The sequence below is a fragment of the Pogona vitticeps genome, chromosome 6 (genome assembly GCF_051106095.1).
Source record: "Pogona vitticeps strain Pit_001003342236 chromosome 6, PviZW2.1, whole genome shotgun sequence".
Classification (NCBI taxonomy): domain Eukaryota; kingdom Metazoa; phylum Chordata; class Lepidosauria; order Squamata; family Agamidae; genus Pogona; species Pogona vitticeps.
The window spans coordinates 70,697,821-70,719,656 of record NC_135788.1 but is presented as its reverse complement, the minus strand read 5'-3'; the positions used below and the strand labels follow the sequence as shown (position 1 = coordinate 70,719,656).

Below are 21,836 nucleotides of genomic sequence, written 5' to 3'. Positions count from 1 at the left end.
AGAAAATTAGGAAACGGAAGCTCACTTCTCTTGTCTGCCCACACCACTACTTTCAGTGGTCTTCATGGTGGCTTAAGGACTCAGAACCTCTGAGGTGTTGCATTTCCACATTGTATGGCATGCAAAAGGTTATATTTTTGTCTGAAGCAAGATGTCATATGACGTTTGGCCCCTGCAGAGATGTTCATTTGGCTGTGAGGGATGGGGGATGCTACTTAAATGTACCTTAAGGGAAACATTGTTTAATGACTGACAAACTCAGCAGCAAAAGAAAAGCAAAACAAAGAGATAACTTTTTGCCCTTCACTTGGAACATTGCCAGAAAACTATAACTTGGATACCTTGATGACTGGTGGAGAATATCTATTAATGTGTAACAGAATTAAATATGATACAAAGCCAAGGTAGAGTGATGTCTATATTAGACCACTAAAAATACACAGCAAGAAGCTTGTGTTCAAATTAAATATGCTATTCCATGTCCTCCTTTGACAGTTGCTGTGTTTTTATAATATTGTCTGTAAAAGATACATTATAGACTGATATTTTTCCAGGTCAACCATTCGTAAACCCTGATGGTACACCTGCAATATACAACCCACCCAACAATCAGCAGTCAGTTAGAGGCCAGATGGTTGGACAGTCTCAGCAGTCACCCTCATCACAACAACCTGGACAGCAATCGCAGCAGCAAATTGCAAGTCACCTTGTCACACAGGTATGTATACTACCATGGGAAAGGCTTCTGCCTCTGGGCTAGCAGCTAAATCCCTTGTGAACATTGGACAGTGGCAGAGATGGGAGACATTAATGTTTTGAACTACATTTCCCAGAGTCCCATGGCCAACTCCTAAATGATTGTAGGAGTTGCAGTGGGGGGGAACCTTTCTGATCACTAGCTAGTTCTGTCTCACCTTCAGGACTGTTCCACTAGGAAAGTGAAGAGTTACATAGGACGAACAGTGTTTTTGAGAATGTCTGTGAAATGACACAGTATATAATCTGTATACAAAGAGGTGTGCCCACAGCCTCACTCTGTCACTTTGCAAAAGATGACCCAGTGTAGCTGACCACACTCTGGGCTCACGTCTCTTCAACTTGACATTAAGTTAGGGAATTATCAGAGAGATAATTGTGTTAGTCAATTTCAGCATATAACACAAAACCAAATCAAACCAAAAAGTATTGTGCTACCTTTAAGACTAACACATTTATTTCAATGTGAACTTTCATGGATTGCAGTACACTTAAATACGTTTGTAGACTGTGAAGCAATAGGCATGCCATACCCATTCTGCTGTTCTGAAATATGCCATTACTAAAGGAGAAGTAGTTATCCATGAGTACAAAGTCAAAAATTTTCATGACAGTGTGTGCTATAGCCTCATTCCAAGTGTTATTTGTGATGGGTTACAGACCGTGTGTGAGATGTTGATGTAAAATGAATCTAGATTTTAATGGCTAGGAGGAAGTGATTTGTGCCCCTCACATTGCTGTGAGCATTGGTTGTGTATAGTTTGAGAGCAAAGTGCATATATGCAGACAGGAGGTTATGGTATCAACATTTCATACAACATACCATCCAAATGTATCAGGTTTCTGCCTTGCTCCAAGCATGTGCCTAATTATTGCACAAGTGGGGCATATTTACCTGCATCCCCTCAGATGGGGAGACAATCAGCCTTGGGCACCCACTGGCTGTTTGAGCTCGCCTGATATGGGTGGAATTAGGGTCTTTATTAGGCTGTCCCACCCTTGTAAAATGTGGTGTTGTTCCTTAGCCTTCTACATATAGTTAATTTTGTTTATGACAACAACAGCTTCTCCTTTATCTGCCTCTATGATTTGCATTTAGCTTTGCATAAAGCACACAGAACACTATGCCACCATTTGCATAGGTGCAGAAAATGCAGTCCTCCTATAACAAAGATTAAATTTCAGTAATGGGATTAGACAACAGGTGGTGTGTTTGTGGCTATCATGATTTGCATAGTTATGGAAGCCTTAAATTGTATAGTTCATATGTCCAGCATCACATTTTATCCTATACACAAGCAATGTTCATCAGTGCCTCTGTGTGTTTTGCAAAAGCTGAAGTTTCATATGTCTCCCAGTGGAGTGGAGAGGTATAAGTTGATTCCATGTGAGGATATACAGATTGCCAATGTGGGAGATGGAAAAAATCTGTTTTGGAAGAATTCAAAAACACTGTAAAACGTTTGAGACATTTGTGGTTCCTACATCCACACCTTCTCTCTCTCTCCCTCTCTCTCTTCTCTCTCTCTCTCTCTCTCTCTCTCTGTGTGTGTGTGTGTGTGTGTGTCACACATACACACAGGAGAGACAGAGACACAGAGAGAATGAGTTACTGTATCAGGAATGTCTAACCCAGTGAGAGGAAGAATGACAGTGACAGATGATCAGAATTTTCCCAGGTCTCTTTTTTGCTTGCCAAATGAAATCAGAGCCAATAGAACTCTCCCCTCAGTGTAACACTTACAGATACAGTGGTGCCTCACAAGACAAGCGCTCCGTTTTACTACGAAATCGCATAACGATGAAGCGATCGCAAAATGTTGTTTCCTATGGGGGAATTTCGCTTTGCGGTGATCGGTTCCCTGCTTCGGGAACCGATTCTCGCAAAATGACAATTTTCCTACAGTTGATCGTCGGTTTCAAAATGGCCACTGGGTAAAAAAAAATGGCCGCCTGCTGTTTTCTGGGATGGATTCCTCACTGCACGGGCAGTGAAAATGGCCGTGCTATGGAGGATCTTCGCTGGACGGTGAGTTTCAAGCCCATAGGAACGCATTAATTGGGTTTTAATGTGTTTCTATGGGCTTTTAAATTTTGCTTTACGATGTTTTCGTTCTACAGCGATTTCGCTGGAACGAATTAATATCGTAATGCGAGCCACCACTGTATTAGAGTCTGTCTAACTGTGCTATGAACTTGGTAGACCTATCACACTCCATTGTGGGGGGAAACAATGAATTCATCACAGAGCTTGAAAACTTTCTGCTTTAGGAATACCCAGCTTGGCTAGAAAATTCTGGGAGCAGTAGTCCAAAAAGCAGTTTTTCCAAATTATCCTCTCTATTGACTCCTTTCTGTAGAGGAGTGATTTGAATTAAAAAATGCTGCATTTCGTGAGAGTCTCCAACAAGTCCATAGCTCCACAGATTCAACAGTTTATTACTGATGCAGAGTTGCAACAGACTTTCTTTCTTGCACAGCTAACAGAAACCCATTTTCCTGTCTCCTGGGAAAATATTTGTACTTTGAAGTGCAGCATTTATGCCAAAGGGGGACAGCAACCTTAACAGGAAGGAGGAAAAATAGCTTTGGGATTTTAATCATGACAGAATTTGATATAATGCAGCTAATATGAGTACCATTATTCAGCACTTAGGATGCAAACAATGCCTTGGAGATAAGCAAATTATTGTTGGGCTTTTCTCCAGATAATGAAGTAGTAGTCCATGGGAATATAAATTGCAGCAAGAGTGATCATTACCCTGCCTGCATAGTAAATGCAAACCTTTATTTAATTTACATACCTGTCTTCTCCAGATGAGCATGATGATTATTGTCTCCTGATTATTATATTGTGCACAGAATGGCTTTCTATTAATTGAAACTTTGCTTGTCATATTCTTTAATATCAGTGAGTCATCCCTCCTGAAGTTCTGACCTTTATCTTTGTGCACAGTGATCCAATTCATATATTTTTGAAGCCACTCTTGGAATCTGCTGAAGAGCAGGTTATATATCCTTTCAGTGAACAAACAAATACATACTTATTGTGTTTGTAGGGCTCTCTGGTGGTATTGTGCTTTACTGCTAAATAATACCAAGAGTAATAAAGGAGTCACAGTTATGTATGAAATGTTCATAGGCCTAATACTAAGATTTGCTTCACCAGAAGCAAGTCCCTATGGCATTATAACATTACAAAGCCTCACATTACCCAGATATTTCTGGGGCATCATACCAGCAGGAGAAAAATGAGAATATGTACTGAGTTTCTGTATGTTATAATCCAATGGACTTTATGCCTTTTTCTTTAATGGGATTAGGATGATAGTCAGGAAAGGGGAAAAACTGACACCCTAGAAATAGCTGTTTCCAACTAATTGTATCCTGTGTTGGTAGATCTGGAATATGTCACCTCTAGGTCCAGGTTATTATTTTGACCTTATCTTAGATTAAGGTACATCGGTCTTACTTGAAGGGAAAATCTTAATCTTATTTTTTTGTTCCTTTCTATTTCTTTTCTGACTCAGCCTATTCAGGCTTTGCAGCCTTCTTCACAATCTGTCCAGTATCCAGCAGTTTCCTACCCCCCTCAGCATCTTCTGGCAGTGTCTCCAACACAACAGTTTCCTGTGGTACTATTGATTTTTATTACCTTTTATGTGGATTGATTCCATTGTCTGGGCATGCTTTCTGTTTGGGGGCACAGCTTTCTGGAAAAACAGAGTATGATTGCCGTAAATCTTTTGTCTTACGCAGTGCCCTGAAAATAATTGTCATTTAGACCCACAAAATCTGGCCAAAATTAATTCCTGAAAGCAGGACAAGACTGCCAACAGTGTATGTTGGTGTATCTTTTCAAGTTAATGATTGATAAGGCATTAGATTTATGTTGCATGTTAAACTGACTCATTCAGTTTATGTGTATTTGAAGAGATGTCATATCTAACAGGGATAGGATTTTAAGAATTAACATCCTCCCAGTCCCATAATTTGACAGGACACCACCCCCACCCAAGTTATAAGACTCACATTCATTAATTCCACTCCATTGTGTCTTATTCCTTTCTTAATATTTTTTTCTCAGTTACCATTTATAGATTTTGAAGAGAACTTAGAAAAGCTACTTTGAGGGCATAGGATCTGTTGGGCCAAACTGTTTTTGTAATAGACTGTAGCTCAAATGCTGTAACCATTTCTGTGGAAGGGAATTGTAGGGTTTTCTTACAGCCATGCAAATATAAAATTTATTTTGCAATAATAATAATTAAAAATACCCAGTATGACTCCACACTGTAGTTTAGGCCCTCAGTACAGAATCAAGAATAACATCACCTTGGATTCTGTCCTCAGGCATACAATGTATTTAAAGTGCCAGGCTAAAAGGGCTTCAGCACCACAAATGCCAATCTGCAGATAATTGATAGCCTTCTTTAGCTAGCAAAATGAGAGGTGGAGCTGGAAATGCTGGCAAGCACAAATGACACTTCAAAATGCAACCGGAAACCTAATGGCAAGCAAGCCATTCCAGCCAACACAACCTGTATAGAGGAGCAAACTCTTGATTCTCCAGGAACAGAATAATTCCCTCAGGCACAGTGGGGTGTGTGGCACCAGCAACAGTAATCTGACCTCAGTTGTGGTAAAATGGCTGTCTCCAGTAGGCTGAAAACAGAGTGCCCTGAGGCTCCACACAGAGCCAGGCAGAAGTGACACCACATGTATCATAAATAGGCATAGTTATATGTAGAGGCACATTGCTACACATTCAAGAATAAAGGGGAAAGTTGTACATAAGAAGAGAGGAGTGAAAACTAAAATGGTAATGTGTTCATAACCTCAGTGAATATACAGTATATGCCATGATCATGAAAGTGAACTGTATCTCAGGGACAGGGTTTGAGATGAGTGACAGGCAATCGAAGTATGTGGGTGTATTTTGTGACATATCCCTTGAAAAGGAGATGGTGTAAATATATTCTAATATAACCCCAGTGAACTGTATTTTGTATTTGTTTTATCATGGCAAATAAATGTAATGTCATATGACAAATATACTTGTTTTAAGAAGAAAGATGATTTATCTCTGCTGGAAAGAGCTGAGTCTTAAAGACTCGTACAATGTGACATTGGCTATTTGCTGTTAATAGAGATTACCTCTTTATTCTTTCTCAGTGCAAGTAGAAGTACTTTTCCTACTGTCAAATTCAGTATCTTTTCCAACTCTAGTTTGATTGGACAAGACAGCCAGGGAGACTTTGACATTTCCTTATTCTCAACCTAGGTACACTAGCCAAGCAAATACAAAAAATACAAACATGGAAAGATGTGATGGCATAAGGTTAGTACTGAGGCGGTAGGAGTTCTATGTGAACCAGAGACAGGTCTTCAAAATGGAGCAGTGAAATGATACATGTGAAGCAATGTCTTTCATGCAGCTTAGGAATTATAATTAACTGTTGATTACAGGCAACTTTTTAGTAAGCTAAATAAAATAGTATATAGGTTTTCTCTTTCCTTCCTGCTACATGATTTCTTTCATTTTCCAGCTTATGACTGCCATTATAAAATGTCACATTTTCTCTAGTCCTGTGAAAAGATAGAAACAGAACTCGATAACTCCTTGGAGTTTAAAATTTATGAGGAAAACTGCATATTATTAAAAATTGCATAACAATGTACAAAAATCTTCCAAATAGGTAGAGGTAGAGGTTCCCCTTGACATTTAGTCCAGTCATGTCTGACTCTAGGGCGTGGTAATCATCCCTATCTCCAAGCTGTAGAGCCAGCATTTGTCCATAGATAGTTTCTGTGGTCATGTGGCCAGTGCGACTAGACACGGAATGCCGTTACCTTCCCACCGTGGTGGTACCTATTTATCTACTCACATTTACATGCTTTCAAACTGTTAGGTTGGCAGGAGCTGGGACAAGCAACGGAGCTCACTCCGTGTGACCCCTTGCAGGCACAGAGGCTTCTGCAGTTTAACCCGCAGCACCATCACATTGCATTCCAAATAGGTAGATAGATATGAAAAATGTATATATACTTATGGGGAATGCACAATAACAGATATGTTTAGCAATATTAACTGCCATAAGGATTTTAAGAACTTTATTTTAGCCTCATTTAGAACTATTCAAAAATTATGTTGACAAGACATTTATACAGAAATTGACTCTGAATGAGACCAGACTCCTGGCTTCCTTAATTTAGTAGATGGCCTCAGAACCACCAAATATTTCCATGTGGGCGGTGTAGTCTTGACTCCCATCAAATATTTAGGTTATAGTCTTACACACCTTGGAATAGGTTAGTTCTGAATAGACCTGAAAATAATACAATAGGCAAAATTGCTCAGATGGTGATTTAAAAATCAAGGAATTCTAAATCCTTTGGAATGTCTAGCAAACTGTTCATATGACTTTTGTAATGTGTGTATACAAGTGTATGATCAAATCAGTCCCAAGGACAAAAAACTCATTGATGCTATCAAGTCTAGTATAGAATTCATTCAGATTTTGTGAGGTTTTTTTAATTCCAGAATGGGGCTTTTTCCTATCTTTTTTTAAATTAAACTCCCTGTGTGCAGAAATGCATTTACATCTCTATTGATCAATTTCATCTGACTTTTGCCTCATAGCGAGATGATATGACAACACAATTTAGCCAGATGAACTTAAGTCGCCAGTCATCAGGAGACAACCCTGATTCACCTTCTGGCCCTGTCTACCCATCACCTATCCTACAACAGTCTTCCCCACAGACTGGTTATGTCATGGCATCCCCAAGCCAGCAGCTCCCTTCTGGAGGTTTTACAGGTTCAGGTCCACCGGTATCTCAACAAGTACTACAGCCTGCACCTCCACCACAGGGTTATGTGCAGCAGCCACCACCTACACAGGTAAGTGTATGCTTGTAGTGGCTTCTTCATCACCAGCAATTTTTTAAAAAGAAATGATTATAAGAGGATAGTGTTAAGAAAATGACTTTTTTTTCCAGAAGTACTTCAGCACTAAATGCATAAACATTTCAGATAGTAGAGTCTGAAGAAGCCAATTAATAAATAAAACATGGCAGGACAGCATTTTCTCAGCTCAGCAACAAGTTGCCCACACCTACAGAACTGTATATCTGGAGACAAATAATGATACATCAAGAAACAAATGTATTCAGACTCTACAGATTGGTCCCATAGTTTTTCTTGGTTTGATTTCAACCATTTTTCTGGTCAGTTCACACCCATTTCATTACAGCTATAAAATGACATAAGAAGTTCTATATATGAAAGAAGTAATCACCAATTAAGTACCTCAGATATAATTATCTTCATGGAGCAGGTGCTCACATTCAGCCAAATGATACAATGATGATGCCAAATAATATATGTGAATACATAAATGTGCCCTTTAAAACCATTTGAACACACTGCTGTGCTTCAAGATATAGCTGCACATTATCATTACATAGGATAATAAACAGTACATTAATAGTTCCCTCTTTCCCTGTGCACGGAGGCAAAAGTTGGTGCATTGCCTCTAGTAGAAGTACCAGACATGAATCATATTTAATTGACTTGAACTTGACTTGCAAGACATGGCAGAAATGTAATGTGTACTGTCGTACTGAAGACTGATTAGGCTGTGCAGGTTGCCACCAACCATTCCTATCTACCTCCTGAGTATCATTAGAGAATAAGGAAAGTGACTATTAGCAGCAAACATAATTTTCTAGCCCCTTTTTATCACATGCATTTTATGGAAAAGCTGGATTTGAAAATAAAATTAGAGCAAGCTGCAGTTTAAGAGTATCCTTAAATTTTGATATCTTGCAGTTTGCGCTATCTGTTTTTGCCTTTCACACACTTGTTTTAAATTCATGACATTAAAAAAAAACAGACCAATTCTTTCCATGGTTTTATTTTTGTTGATTATTTTTATGTCTTCAAGAGCTGCAGTTCTGGTGTCTCTTTTGTATAACTATCCAATATTACTTCCAATGTTTTTAAAAATAAGTTTAAAGAGCTGTTCATTTTTTAAATGAATAAAAGTGGGGAAAAATAAATATATTTTGCTAATCCATGTTTAGAAAAGATGTATCATCTGTACTTGCAATTGTCTTACCTTTTTCTTTCTTTTCTTTTCTTTTCTTTGCTCCTATGTACCTCCTGGTCACATATTAACTTTAGAGGGTTTTCCACCCTTTTTCACACAAAAAGGCACTGCTTCGGAAGTTAAAACTACAACATAAAGTGTGATTGTTGCTTTTTAATAGCTTCAGCAGATGCCTGTCATTATGACACACACATTGTGTGTGTGATGGGGATAGGGCAGATACAGTAAATATTACTTACTATAATGTTTAGGGTAATTACAAAATGATATCTCCAGACTTTGGGAGTGGGCACTAAAATGGCAGAGGCTTTTCAATGTAGTCCTCTGCATAGAATAAAGTGGAAGAGATGGAATACATAAGCCACAGGCTTAATATGGCAAGGTAATTCCAAGAAATTTTGTTGCCTTAAGGAAAAGGCGAGAGACTCAGACCACATACAGAGGTTGATTGGATCAGTAGTTGCACCTTATCTTAGTCTGATACTTGCAATAGGATATTCTTCAATACATCTAATAGCTTACTGGGGTATAACAGGCTCTGTGGCATGTGCTGCTCCATCCTCCAGAGGACATCTGGAGAGTTCATGAGAACTTCCAGCTGCTGCTTATCCTCAGCATCTGCCTCCCAAGATGGTTAACTCAATTTGTATAACTGATAGAGCAAACTTTGTATAATGTCTCCTTTTGTGTCACATATATCTCACTAAACTATAGCTGAGCATGTGTGCCCATGACCATGTTCTCTGAGTGCTTCATCTCAGCCTCTATCGAGAAACATGCATGCTTCTGCCTACATAGTTCTATCCTTCAGGTTTATATTAAAAAGCTTGAAGATAATATAATGCTGGTTTTTAGGCTGTATTCAAATTCTAAAAGTCCTGTTAGCCAAGAGTCCTGATCAATTTATTCACTTGTCTTTATCACATCAGCCCCAAATGCCCTGGGATCATTAAAAATTAGTAAGACTGCAAAAAGAAAGCAAGGCACAAAGATTCATAAAATCAAATTCTGTAGATCTGTGAACATATCTAATTTCTCAAGTTAACTAAACTGGCATAAATTTCCACATTCCTACTTGCATCCATTTTGCAAATTCTCATAGTCATAACTGATGAAGAGATATTGAAGAAACTTTGAAGCTCTTTTAGAATTTGAATATACTTACATACATTCTGACTGGCAGATTGCAAATCCCAACATGTAACACATATTGAGTGGAAGGTCACTCTTGTTTCTAGAGGAGGTAACCACGTTAGTCTGTGCTAGCACATAAGGCAAGAAAAATGAAAAAGAAAAAAGAACATTGTGGCACCTTAAAGACTAACTGTTGTATATTAATGTGAGCTTTTGTGGACAAGTCTACTTCCTCAGACCTCAGACTTTTGTTTCTAGTGTTCATTCTAAGACTGAAAAAATAATCAGTTCTTTATTCCTAGTGATCTAGGCTTTTTCTGCAGAAGAAAAACCAAGATATTATAAAGTTTCATGAAATTCTTCTCTCTAGCAGAAAACAAGGAAAGGAGTTATTTCTGTGTGTGGGCATGCACATGAACACATGCACATATACACAGATACATAGAAGCATAGAAGGACTGACAGATATTTCTTAAATATTCAATGAATATTTAAACATCATATCTAGTGCATCAGATTCTTAAAATAGCAGAGCAGTTCATACAATTAGTGTGATTGTTTGAATTGTGCAGACTGCATGGATTTGGTGGGGAGAAAAGGGAAAGAAAGCATTTTGTGCAAAAAGCTGTCCACCAACATGGGAGTTCTAGTGAGATTATTTATTTATTTATTTATTTATTTATTTATTTATTTATTTGATTGATTGATTGATTGATTGATTGATTGATTGATTGATTGATTGATTGATTGATTGATTGATTGATTGATTGATTGATTGATTGATTTTTACCCCGCCCCTCTAGACCATGTCTACTTGGGGCGGCTTACAAAATAAAACAGAACAGTATAAAAATATATAAAATCATAAAATTACAATTACAATTTCAATTTTACCATATTACCAGATTACCATAAAATGAGTTATTTTCCCTAAATCTTACCAGTCTCATTTCCTTTCTCTCTCTCAGACTTTACTACTTAAACATCTTCAGCATCTACACTCTGGCAAACAGTTGACACCTGATAGATATTCTAAGACAGATATTCTAGGACCCATGGGAATATTACAATAGTGTGATACAATTCTAATTATGATATTCTCTAATTTTCACAGTAGAAAATGGGTCAGTAAATGTTTGCCTTCTATACATGATATACACTCTTTCTTCCACCTGGACACACATAGATGTTCATCAAATCACATATCCACAGAAATAAAATATTCTATTAAACTTGTTTGTAGGTCAATAAAATATGCAAGCTTTCCTTTTTTTCAAAACTTTTCATTGGGCTGTATCAGGGCTGGGCATGGGGTGGCCCTCTAGATGATGTTGGACTGAAATTCCCAGCATCCGTCACCTTTGGTTATGTCTAGGGTTGTTTGGAGTTGTACTTCAGCGACCCCTTGCCCACCCTCAGCTAAATGTCATCATCATCATCATAATCATCATCATCAATAATGGGGAAATGGAAGAAGGTATTGCAGCCCAAATATTTGGCTACATGTTTTAAACCATGGATATTAAGAATGTAACTGAGTCTGCAGATACTCATGCAGATATCACATCTTTTTTTTTCCAATTGCCCCTTCCCTTTTAACCACTCAACCAAATAAGAACTTCTGGAGGGCTCAAAAGCTTACATATTTTGTGAATTTAGTTGATCCGAAAAAGTGCATTGCCGATGTAGTTTGGGGGGGGGGTGTTTTTTGGGGGGTGAGATGGGTTGTTCTTGTTTTGTTTTGTTCCCATAGATCAACATGACTGGGTTATTGTTTTTGCATTTTGTTTGTTTGTTTGTGATAGACTTTCATGTTACTGAGGCAGAATTGAGGGGAAAAAACCTTTCTGGATGTATTTTTCCATGTATTGCCTCAATAATGTACAACTACCCACCTACCGTTTTCCATGGCTGCCACTTCTAATATGAAATGTAAGAAACTTATCAACCTGCCCTAATACATCTCAGGGCGTTTTGTATGTATTAGAAGCAATGAGTTCTGCAATACAAAGGACATTTATTTTAATTTTTTGCAGCTACAACTGCTTTGAAGCTGAAGAATAATAAACCAGGTTATAGATAAATTCCATAAATTCCACAGATGACTAAGAATGCAGAAAGTTTAAATCAGTACTGTGCATTTAGAACAATGTTTTCCATTTCCCTGTTGAGCTAGTGGAGTTAAAGGTTAAGGTTCCCCTTGACATTTAATCCAGTTGTGTCCGACTAGGGCGCAGTGCTCGTCCCTGTTTTCCAAGCCATAGAGCCAGTGTTTGTCTGAAGACAGTTTCCGTGGTCACGTGACCAGCGCGACTAGACACGGAACGCCATTTTATGTTCCCACCGAGGTGGTCCCTATTTATCTACTTGCATTTTTACATGCTTTTGAACTGCTAGGTTGGCAGGAGCTGGGACAAGCACTGGAGCTCACTCTGTCACATGGATTCGATCTTACGACTGCTGGTCTTCTGACCATACAACACAAAACCTTACGTGGTTTAATCCGCAGCACCACCACATCCCTTTAATTAGCTAATTTGTTATCATCTTGGCTCCTTAGTTATATTGTAAAGTAGATTTGAACGACAGTCCAAGGTTCCTCAAGTTGATTTATAGTCATTATTTGTGAAGACAAAGCCAGTAAAATGTATTTACACTACTTAATTTAATCATCTGCAGAATATAATCATTTATTGTACTGTGGAGTCTTGGTTTCAGATTTGACGTTATAGCAGCGAAACTTGTGTATAAATGTCTAATTAGTTTCTGTAACTGTAAGAGCCAAGGGGCTTCTTTTCTCTCAGGTCCAGTCTTCTGGAATGCAGCTGACAATAGGAAATAAGTGAGCATGTCCAGTCAGTGTGGGATTATCTTTGAATGGGAAAAAATTAAGTTTGCTGAACTCAAGAGTCTAAAGATATCACATGTTAATGTATTAAAGTTTAATTAAAACTGCCTTCACAGCTGCCTACTAAAGCTCTGTTTCTCATTTTCTATCAAAGAAGGAGCAAATAGATTTAAGAAGTGGCACATGTAAGAAGGCTGGGCAGCTTTGTTCTTTATTTTATTTTTCCTACAGCCCAGCACTGTTTCGGTCTTATTGATTTATCCTTTTTTGAAGCTTAACAGGCATTCTTTTTCAGGGTCCATCCTCTTATCTGATTGTTCTGTGACAATTCTCTGTAGCAAGCTGATGACTAGAAAATACCTAGTACAGTCTGATTTTCATTTTCTATGGAAAAGAAATTCCCACTTTGCTACCCCTGCTTCAGAAAAATGTGAGACACAGCCTCTGGTCTTGAACTTCTTTCTCCACTTATTATTTAATGGTTTTAGCCATCACAATAACAATAAGCAGTGTCATTGCTCACAGAAACTTGTATCAAAGTATCTGACCCACAACCTCTTTCATGGCTTCTGTGATTAACTAAGAGGGGTCTTCGTATAGTATTTAGTATTTATAATATACTGGCTGAAGTTCAGATGGTGCATCTATGTTTACGGAAGGCTGACAATACCAAACCAATCAATAAGCTATGTGACAAAACTCTGAATGAATGGGAAGAATGGGGCAAGTAGTGCCTCCAAAAAGTGACTTTATGATTTTCAAGGGAATCTCTTCTGTGGAGGGTGAAAAATCACAAAACTTTGACAATAATAATACCCCAAATTATGCACCAAGTTCCTACAGCTTGTAGCTCCATAGATTAACTTGAATTTCAATCTCTTCCTATAGAAAACTATTATAAATCCTAATGTGCAAGATTCCTGAATTAGAATCAAGGCAAAATTAATTCTAATTCAGGAATTATGTTTCTTTCCTTTACTCTGTTTGCTGCATACATATGTGAATAAGAGGTTCTTGTCTTAATTTGATTCAAGCAATATTGGATCATGCATTTTGAACACCTGAAGTTGTTTGGAAACTAAGGGATACTGTAAATGGCTAAATAATAAGGATAGGATAGGAAGTACTAAAGATATGGTATAGGATATAAAGCTGATTAGAGTCTACATAGCTTATCAGATGTACAACCTTTACTATTATATCATATTATTGTGCATTTTTAATGTATATGTATAAATTCGTGGTTTTAATGGCCAGTGGCTATAATAAAGTTTTACAGACAGACACTCAGGGGTTACTGGCAGTTCATTGTTAAAGGGGGGCATCCTGCCATTTCGGGGTGAGTTGTCCTCTGACTCTAATCACAGCAGTTCTCTGCCTTAGATCAAAACTGGGAACATATATCAACACCCAGATGACAAGGAAGAATAATAAGTTTCGCAGGCTGAGGCAACTAACTTTGCTATGAGGAGAAATCTCTGTAGTTTATTTCTTCTCTTTTCACATGCATATACACTCACATTTTGAAAACCAACAAAAAAACAGTTAGTATGAGGAGCAACATGTATCATGCTGCCAGAGATTGGTGTTATGCCCCCAAAACATTTGCTCCTGTTGAATTTTGAAGCCCATGCCATATGAAATATGCCTCACCAACCTTCAGTGCCAGTCCAGATAGATGTTTTAGGCTACAATCCCCAGCCTGTATCACTAGTGATAAAGGATGTGAGAATTGTAGTAAATAATATCTGGAGTTCCAAAGGTTTGCTATCCCTGCACCGTAATGTTTATGGGATATACTTGGCTTTACACTAGAACCCTGAGACCTACAAACTGGAAGCTGATGGAGACAGGGAATGGGCACTGGAGGCGATGGAAGTGAGGGATTGGGTACAGCAAACAAGGCCTTGCTCTACTTTCCCACACAGTTGTTACTAATCTGTATAAAAGGGTTAGGATTAAATGACTAAAATAATAGGAGTGTGATTAACTTTGTATTATTTTAAGTAATTGCTGTTTTTTATCCTCCTTCAGTTCTGCCTTAATAAAATCTTATGCAGACTGGAAAGCCAGCTACCCTCTGTCCCACTGCCCCAATGGTTTGTCCCACCATGGTTAACTTATGCAAAACCCTATGGCCCATGGCATCTTTAAATCCAATTCCAAGTTATATCCCAAGATCTGACCTTTCTAGGGAGACTTTTAAGTTGCAATCTTCTATTCACTTTCCTGGGAATAAATGTCACTGAACTCAAAGGAACTTGACTCTAAGTGGACCTATATAATATTGCAAGGCTACACAGATATCTGTCATTTTCAGACAAATGTAGCAAGAGCTCATTTTTTACTGCAGGATAGGAGATACACCGTTGACCTTTCTAGCCCAGCATTGTTGGCACTGATTCAGCAGCTGCTGTTCAGGGTTTCTAGCAGGATTCTTTCCTACTCCTATTAGGAAATGCAGTGGATTGAGCCTGCAGCCCTTTGGGGGAAAACTACGAATCTTTCAGACACTGTTATTTGCAGTTATCTTCTAATCTAAGTATTCTCACTTTGCAGGGCTTCAGAAATTCAGACCCTTTTCCAGGTATTTTTCTGCCTTTATGACTAAACTTTGTGCTGAGCTGTGCCTGTTACTCCAGAATTAGTTAGGTCCTTGTCTTCAACCATCACCTTGTCACTGATGTGCTTTCATCGCTATTGGCTGTAGCAAGTTCTCCCAGTTGTTCCATCCCCCTTGAGACAATGCCCCCCCCACTTCCAGATTCTCTGGATGTGATAAATATATGATTATGAAATCATTATTTATTATTGCTGTTACTATATTGAAACCATTCTTTTATGTGATATTCTCTGATAAGATTGAATTTGAGCTGGAGGTCAGTGCACCAGGATCATTGTTAGAAATGAAAAGGAAAATAATCTACACCTTGCTTTGAAAAATCTACTATGCCACCTTGTGCACTTAGATACTAGATTTAATCAGACCTCAGCCAGGATAAAAGCTGAATGTATGCACATAACCTCTGCATCCTAAGCATTTGTTGTTAGGGGACGTATCAAGGCAATTCTGATTAAATTACATTGGTTACCTGTTGCTGCCTGGGCCCAATTCAAAGTGCTTGTTTTGATATATAAAGCCCTAAATAGCTTGGGCCCTGGATACTTGAAGGGCCGCCTCCTTCCATATCAGCCTACCCGGCAGTTAAGATCTAGCCAGGGGGCCCTTTTGAAAGAGCCGTCCCTCAAGGAGGCAAGAGGGATGGCTTATAGACAAAGGGCCTTTTCGGCAGCTGCCCCCAGACTATGGAATGCCCTCCCGACTGAGATTCGTCTGGCGCCAATGCTGATAACATTTCAGCACCAGGTCAAAACCTTTCTGTTACAGAAGGCTTTTAATTGAAATAATATCAGCTGTGGGTCCTCATGGCAATTTTTAGAGTATCTATTTTAATTGCATTTTAATTGTTTTATCTTTTTATTGTATTTTTATTGTATTTTAATTGTTCAAAGCGATGACAAACCTCGACAGCATCTTAAAAAGCAAAGACATCACCTTGCCAACAAAAGCCTGAATAGTCAAAGCTATGGTTTTTCCTGTAGCGATATACGGAAGTGAAAGCTGGACCATAAAGAAGGCTGACCGCCGAAGAATTGATGCTTTTGAATTGTGGTGCTGGAGGAGACTCTTGAGAATCCCCTGGACTGCAAAGAGAACAAACCTATCCATTCTGAAGGAAATCAAGCCTGAGTGCTCACTGGAAGGACAGATCCTGAAGCTGAGGTTCCAATACTTTGGCCATCTCATGAGAAGAGAAGACTCCCTGGAAAAGACCCTGATGTTAGGAAAGTGTGAAGGCAAGAGGAGAAGGGGACGACAGAGGACGAGATGGTTGAACAGTGTCATCGAAGCTACCAACATGAATTTGACCAAACTCCAGGAGGGCAGTGGAAGACAGGAGGGCCTGGCGTGCTCTGGTCCATGGGGTCACGAAGAGTCGTACACGACTAAATAACAACAAAGCCACCCAGAGACCTTTGGGTAGAGAGTGGGCAGCACATAAGTTAAATAAATAAATAAATAAATAAATAAATAAATAAATAAATAAATAAATAAATAAATAAATAAATAAATAAATGTATTCACTACCATACCAAATATCATTGTTTGCACTTAAATGAGTAAATCAGTTCGTGTGACCTCAGAAACTGGTATAAAAACATCAAAAAAGAAAGAGCACAGGCAGCATTTGTTCATGAACTCTTAGGAGAAGGCTGTGAATATAACTTTTGTCCTTTCATCAATCACTTGTTGCAGTATTCTTGCTTGGAAGGATTGATTGCTGTAAGTAGGGTTTATAAGTCATTTCCTTGCTTTTACGGTGAGTCACCACAGCAGCAAATTTGGCTCTTCTCCCCTGACTCCTTTGGGTTCTCATTTTCCCCCCTTTGTAATCACAGTGCATGCATGGAGAAGTTCACATCTTGTAGTTCTGAGCATTATGTTGTCTTCTTTTTATATAACTTCTTCATTTTTATATAACTGCACTGTTTTTTTTTTAGAATATCTTTCTGAAATCATGACAAACCTAAAGAATTACTCATTTCAAACACTTCCTTGCATCAGTTCCTTACATTTTTTTTTCTGTGTTCGTGTTTGGTATTTTTAAATTATTTAATATGATATATGTGGATGCATAGCATTCCACTTATTAGAACATTTCCCATGTGTCTTAACAAACAGCCTTTGTGCAGCTTTTTCCTAGATTATCAGAAGATGTTATAAGCTTAAGACAATATAACTTTCTGCCTTTCATATTTTAGGATATTGTGTGTGCTTTGTGGTACAACTTCAAATATATCACAATACATTCTTAATCTTCTTTGTTTTCCATAGATGCCTGTCTATTACTACCCATCTGGTCAATACCCTACCTCAGCAACTCAGCAGTACAGACACATCGCCTCAGTTCAATACAATACCCAGCGAAGTCCACAGATACCACAGACAACCCAGCAAACAGGTATTTACTTCTGTTATTTCAGTCTTCAACCAGATTATTCATGTGTCTTCACAAACTCATACATACCACTTTTGAGCAATGTGGAAGAGAAGAGCTTTTGCTCCTGATTATTTATTTAAAAAAGGCCCTGTGGTACATTATTAAGTGTATATGTATTATTCAGAACAAACAGGGTGTCACTAGGAATCAAGAGATATGTAGTGGTCTGCTGTGAAAAAATATCCCCTACTCTAATCTGAGAATGAAGGAGGGAGAATGTACAGAGGTACCTCAACTTACCAACTTAATCCATATTGGAACTGTGTCCATAACTTGAAACATTTGTAAATTGAAGCACCATTTCCCATAGGAATGCATTGAAAACCAATTAATCCATTCTGGCCGAAGAAAAAAATACCCAAAAAATAAAAAAATAAAACACTGCAAGCCCCATAGGAACACACTGGGGCTGCAAAAAACAAAACAAAACCCAGGAGAAAAAGGGAACCTCAAAGGCTGGCCGAAGTGAATGGGGCTGGGGCCAGAGACCTGGCTGGGAAGCGCTCACCTCCTCCTGCTCCTCACTCCGGTCAGCAGCTACGGCTTCCCCCCCCCCCCCCCGCTGTCCAGAGGAAAAAAATAACCAAAAAATTAAAAAGAGCACAGCAAGCCCAGTCGGAAGGTGCTCCGTTGCTGAGGCTTTAAGAAAAAAACTCAAAAAACAAACAGACACTAGAGCCACCTCTGTTGCTAAGGTTTATGAAGGGGGGGAACCTCCAAAAAATACACACACACTCACTCGCTCCGAAGCAGAGCACAGTAACAAACCCTCCCTGCAGACACACACACACACACACACACACACACACACACACACACACACACACACACACACACACACACACACACACACACACACACACACACACACACACACACACACACACACACTCTGAAGCACAGCCACCAAAACCCACTCAGAACAGTTATTTTTAAAGGAGAAAACAGCAGCTTGTCTCCCTGCAGACACACACACAAGCTCACTCCAAAGCAGGAGGCTGTCCCAAGCCTCTAACTGCGACACACCCTATAACTTCCAAAAGAGCTACAGCACAGAGAAGCAGCCTCAGTGCCACATACAGTTAGAAATTTGAATTGCCCGCCTTTTTCCCCTGCCTGTTTCTGTTCGTAAGTGGAAGCTCCGCAAGTTGAAGCAAAAAGTTGCGACTGGAGATGTTTGTAAGTCACAATGTTCATAATTAGAGATGTTCGTAAGTCAAGGTACCACTGTATTCCCTTTCTTACGTAGATGCTTGATTGGTTTTAATTCATCTCCCTCTCCCTCCCTCCCCCCCCTCTCTCTTTTACCCCTATTATCCCTTTGACTTCAGGGATAATTTTCTAAATCTACTGTATGTAGTTCCTTCAGTCTCACTTCTAAAAAGTTCTTCAATTCAAAATATTTAACCAATATTCTTGTCCTGTAAGGCAACATAAGGCTCTACATCATCAAAGCACCAGTCCTTTCAAATGCTGTATCAAAACTGGGCAGAATTATTGGAATTATTGATATGTGAATGACGCTGGGACATTTTATGGGAGATTGGGGCAAAGTATACAGAAAGCAATGGGAGGTTAGTATTTGCACTAGATTACAGTGACAGCTACCTGAAATATGGCCTTGGAAGTGGTATGCTATTTTCCTGTCCTTTTTTAACATAATCATCATGGGCACAGCAGGTGGCAAGGCTTTCTAGAGTCTATGTGATACCCTGCTGCTGTGGATCCTTCCCGTAATGTGCAATTGGAAGGGGGGCCGTTACACTGTAAGAGAGTGAGTAGCAGGTCTCACAGTGAACCGGTCTCTTTTCCTATTGTCTCATGTCACTGTGATCAACACAAAGATAAAACTATTGATTTCTGTTAGTTTATTTTCCGTGTTTGATAAGATGTCATTGGTTTTCTGTTAAAGAGTTTGGGGACACAAGTGAAAGAAAATAATTGATTATCTAATATACAGTTTATGAAGCAAACAAATATAAACACATTAGAAGAAATAACAATGCATTATGCCAGTCTGTTTATTACTGTGTGCTTCCAAACGGCTAATTCAAATAGGAAATTCCTGTTAAAACATGAAAAACGTAAAGTAGCTCATCCTGAAAGAGCTTTCAGCACACAGGGGTTATAAGCTGCAAGACTATAACATATTATGGGGAGGAGAGCTGTTAGTGGGATGTTGGTCAGCCTTTTCCATATGAAAAGGGAATAGTCACAATTCATATTTGGATTAACCCAGTATACAGGTATATAGAAGTGTATGGCTGTGGTTTATCATGAACATGAAAAGAGCTTTTCAATTGCTTTTTCCCCCTCTTCTTAATTACTTCCATATTTTCTCATATTGGTTTGGATGAATATTCATGTTTAGTAGTCTTTTCTTCTTTATGTAATTTCTGTCAAATGCAGTTGCTCAACAGAAAGAGGAAGAGAGTTAATTTACTTGAAAATAATGTCTAATTTTTCTTCATTTGTTTGAATGACATCATTCTGTTTTTATTTCTGATTTACATTAGGCCTTTCAATCTTAATGCACAATATATTGTATGCAATTATCTACTTTTGCTCTGTCATTCTTACTCCATATTCAATCCATTAGTTAAATTGTGTGTTACTAATGTGGAAATTATGTTTTAAAAAGCATATATGGCTCATTCTGAACTATGGAAACTATGTTTTAAGAAGTTATTTAATGATATGGAACCTTTCTCATACCTTATTTAGCTGATATATTGCATTTTAGAGAATAATATGCATTTTACTCTCTTCCTTCTATATATGGAAGAGAATTTTTCAGAATATAAAGCTTTTGAGGACTGCTGTGCACATTCTGAGTATTTACTGATGAACTTATTGACTAGTCCATCTGAGGAAACAGTATTGTTCATTCATTATAGCGATGTGTGGCTACAATCTAGTTTTTTTTCCATGTAGAATTTATTTATTTCTGTTTTCTATGTTATATGCATTGTTAATATTTGCTTTCCAGGGTTTGTCTGTATTTGCAGAGAGAAATATGTTCTAGCCATTGGAGAAAGAATTCTCAGTGGCTGGAGCCCCAATATGCTGTCCATAAATGCAAGAGGGAAATAATTTCATTGTTTCAGTTAAAAGTGTTACTGACTAAAGGAATGTATGGAAATGCATATTGGAACCTTTGGTGGGCTGTTGCTGTCTGAGGGTTAATTTCCTTCTGTGTGCAGAAATGCCCTTCCCTGCATGACAGCTTACTGGCGGAGGGGGGGTCATGTGCTGTAATGAGGCATTTGTTACCTCAGAGCTTCCTGGGGAGGGAGAAGGTCACACATTTGGCCACACATCTGTGATTAAAGTGTTTGGCTCATATCTTCCAATGCTGTATTGTCTATCCTTCCTGGTTTGCTATACATAAGGGCATGACAACAAAGCAGGCACCCACCTTTTTATTGCCTTGGTGCCCCAAGCATATGCCGGTTGTCCTCAGAGATCAGGAGGTAATTTTTCTTGCCTACGAGATTGCTCCCTAATGGCTGATATGTTTTTTGCCTTCCCTCAGGCACCCCCATGTGAAAGCTAGTGCAGGTGGCTGTTTGCCCCTCCACCTGTATTTATTTTGCTTATCAATATATTATATATATGGGGAGGCAGGAATGAGGTTGGGGGAACTCACTTAGTAGAAGACAGATTTAATAGAATGATCATGTGACTCATAATGTCAGTGATGTGTATGGGAATGACTTCGGCACTGACCAAGGTTCCATATATGGGTTCCCATGTTGTAAATTCAGGAAATCCATAGGCTTTTGCTGACTTATCCCTGGAAATGGTGTGAAATAAGATGAATATTGGGTGCCACTCTTTATGCTCATAAAGGGTGATATCTGAGAACTAAATATGAAGAGATTGAGAAAAACACAGAAGAAGTCCCAGCAGCTTCATTTT

The 21,836-nt window shown here is 38.6% G+C and overlaps 1 protein-coding gene and 1 long non-coding RNA gene across 23 annotated transcripts in view; one reads left to right on the top strand and one right to left on the bottom strand.

Annotated features, from left to right (window-relative positions):
• Positions 1 to 21,836, bottom strand: part of LOC144583555 (uncharacterized) — a 457,862-nt gene that overhangs the window by 23,506 nt on the left and 412,520 nt on the right. The gene's annotated exons all lie outside the window — the stretch shown is intronic.
• Positions 1 to 21,836, top strand: part of ARPP21 (cAMP regulated phosphoprotein 21) — a 161,653-nt gene that overhangs the window by 104,051 nt on the left and 35,766 nt on the right. For 20 of the 22 annotated variants that reach the window (XR_013537400.1, XR_012088470.2, XM_078377531.1 and 17 more), the window contains 4 exons: positions 555 to 718; positions 4,287 to 4,391; positions 7,400 to 7,660; positions 17,750 to 17,876. Coding sequence is in view for 20 of the 22 variants with exons in the window: in XM_078377531.1 (XP_078233657.1) it covers positions 555 to 718; positions 4,287 to 4,391; positions 7,400 to 7,660; positions 17,750 to 17,876 (657 nt within the window). In the remaining 2 variants the exon portion in view is untranslated. The remainder of the gene's footprint in view (positions 1 to 554; positions 719 to 4,286; positions 4,392 to 7,399; positions 7,661 to 17,749; positions 17,877 to 21,836) is intronic. The other 2 variants (XM_073003833.2, XM_073003832.2) reach the window with 1 other exon arrangement.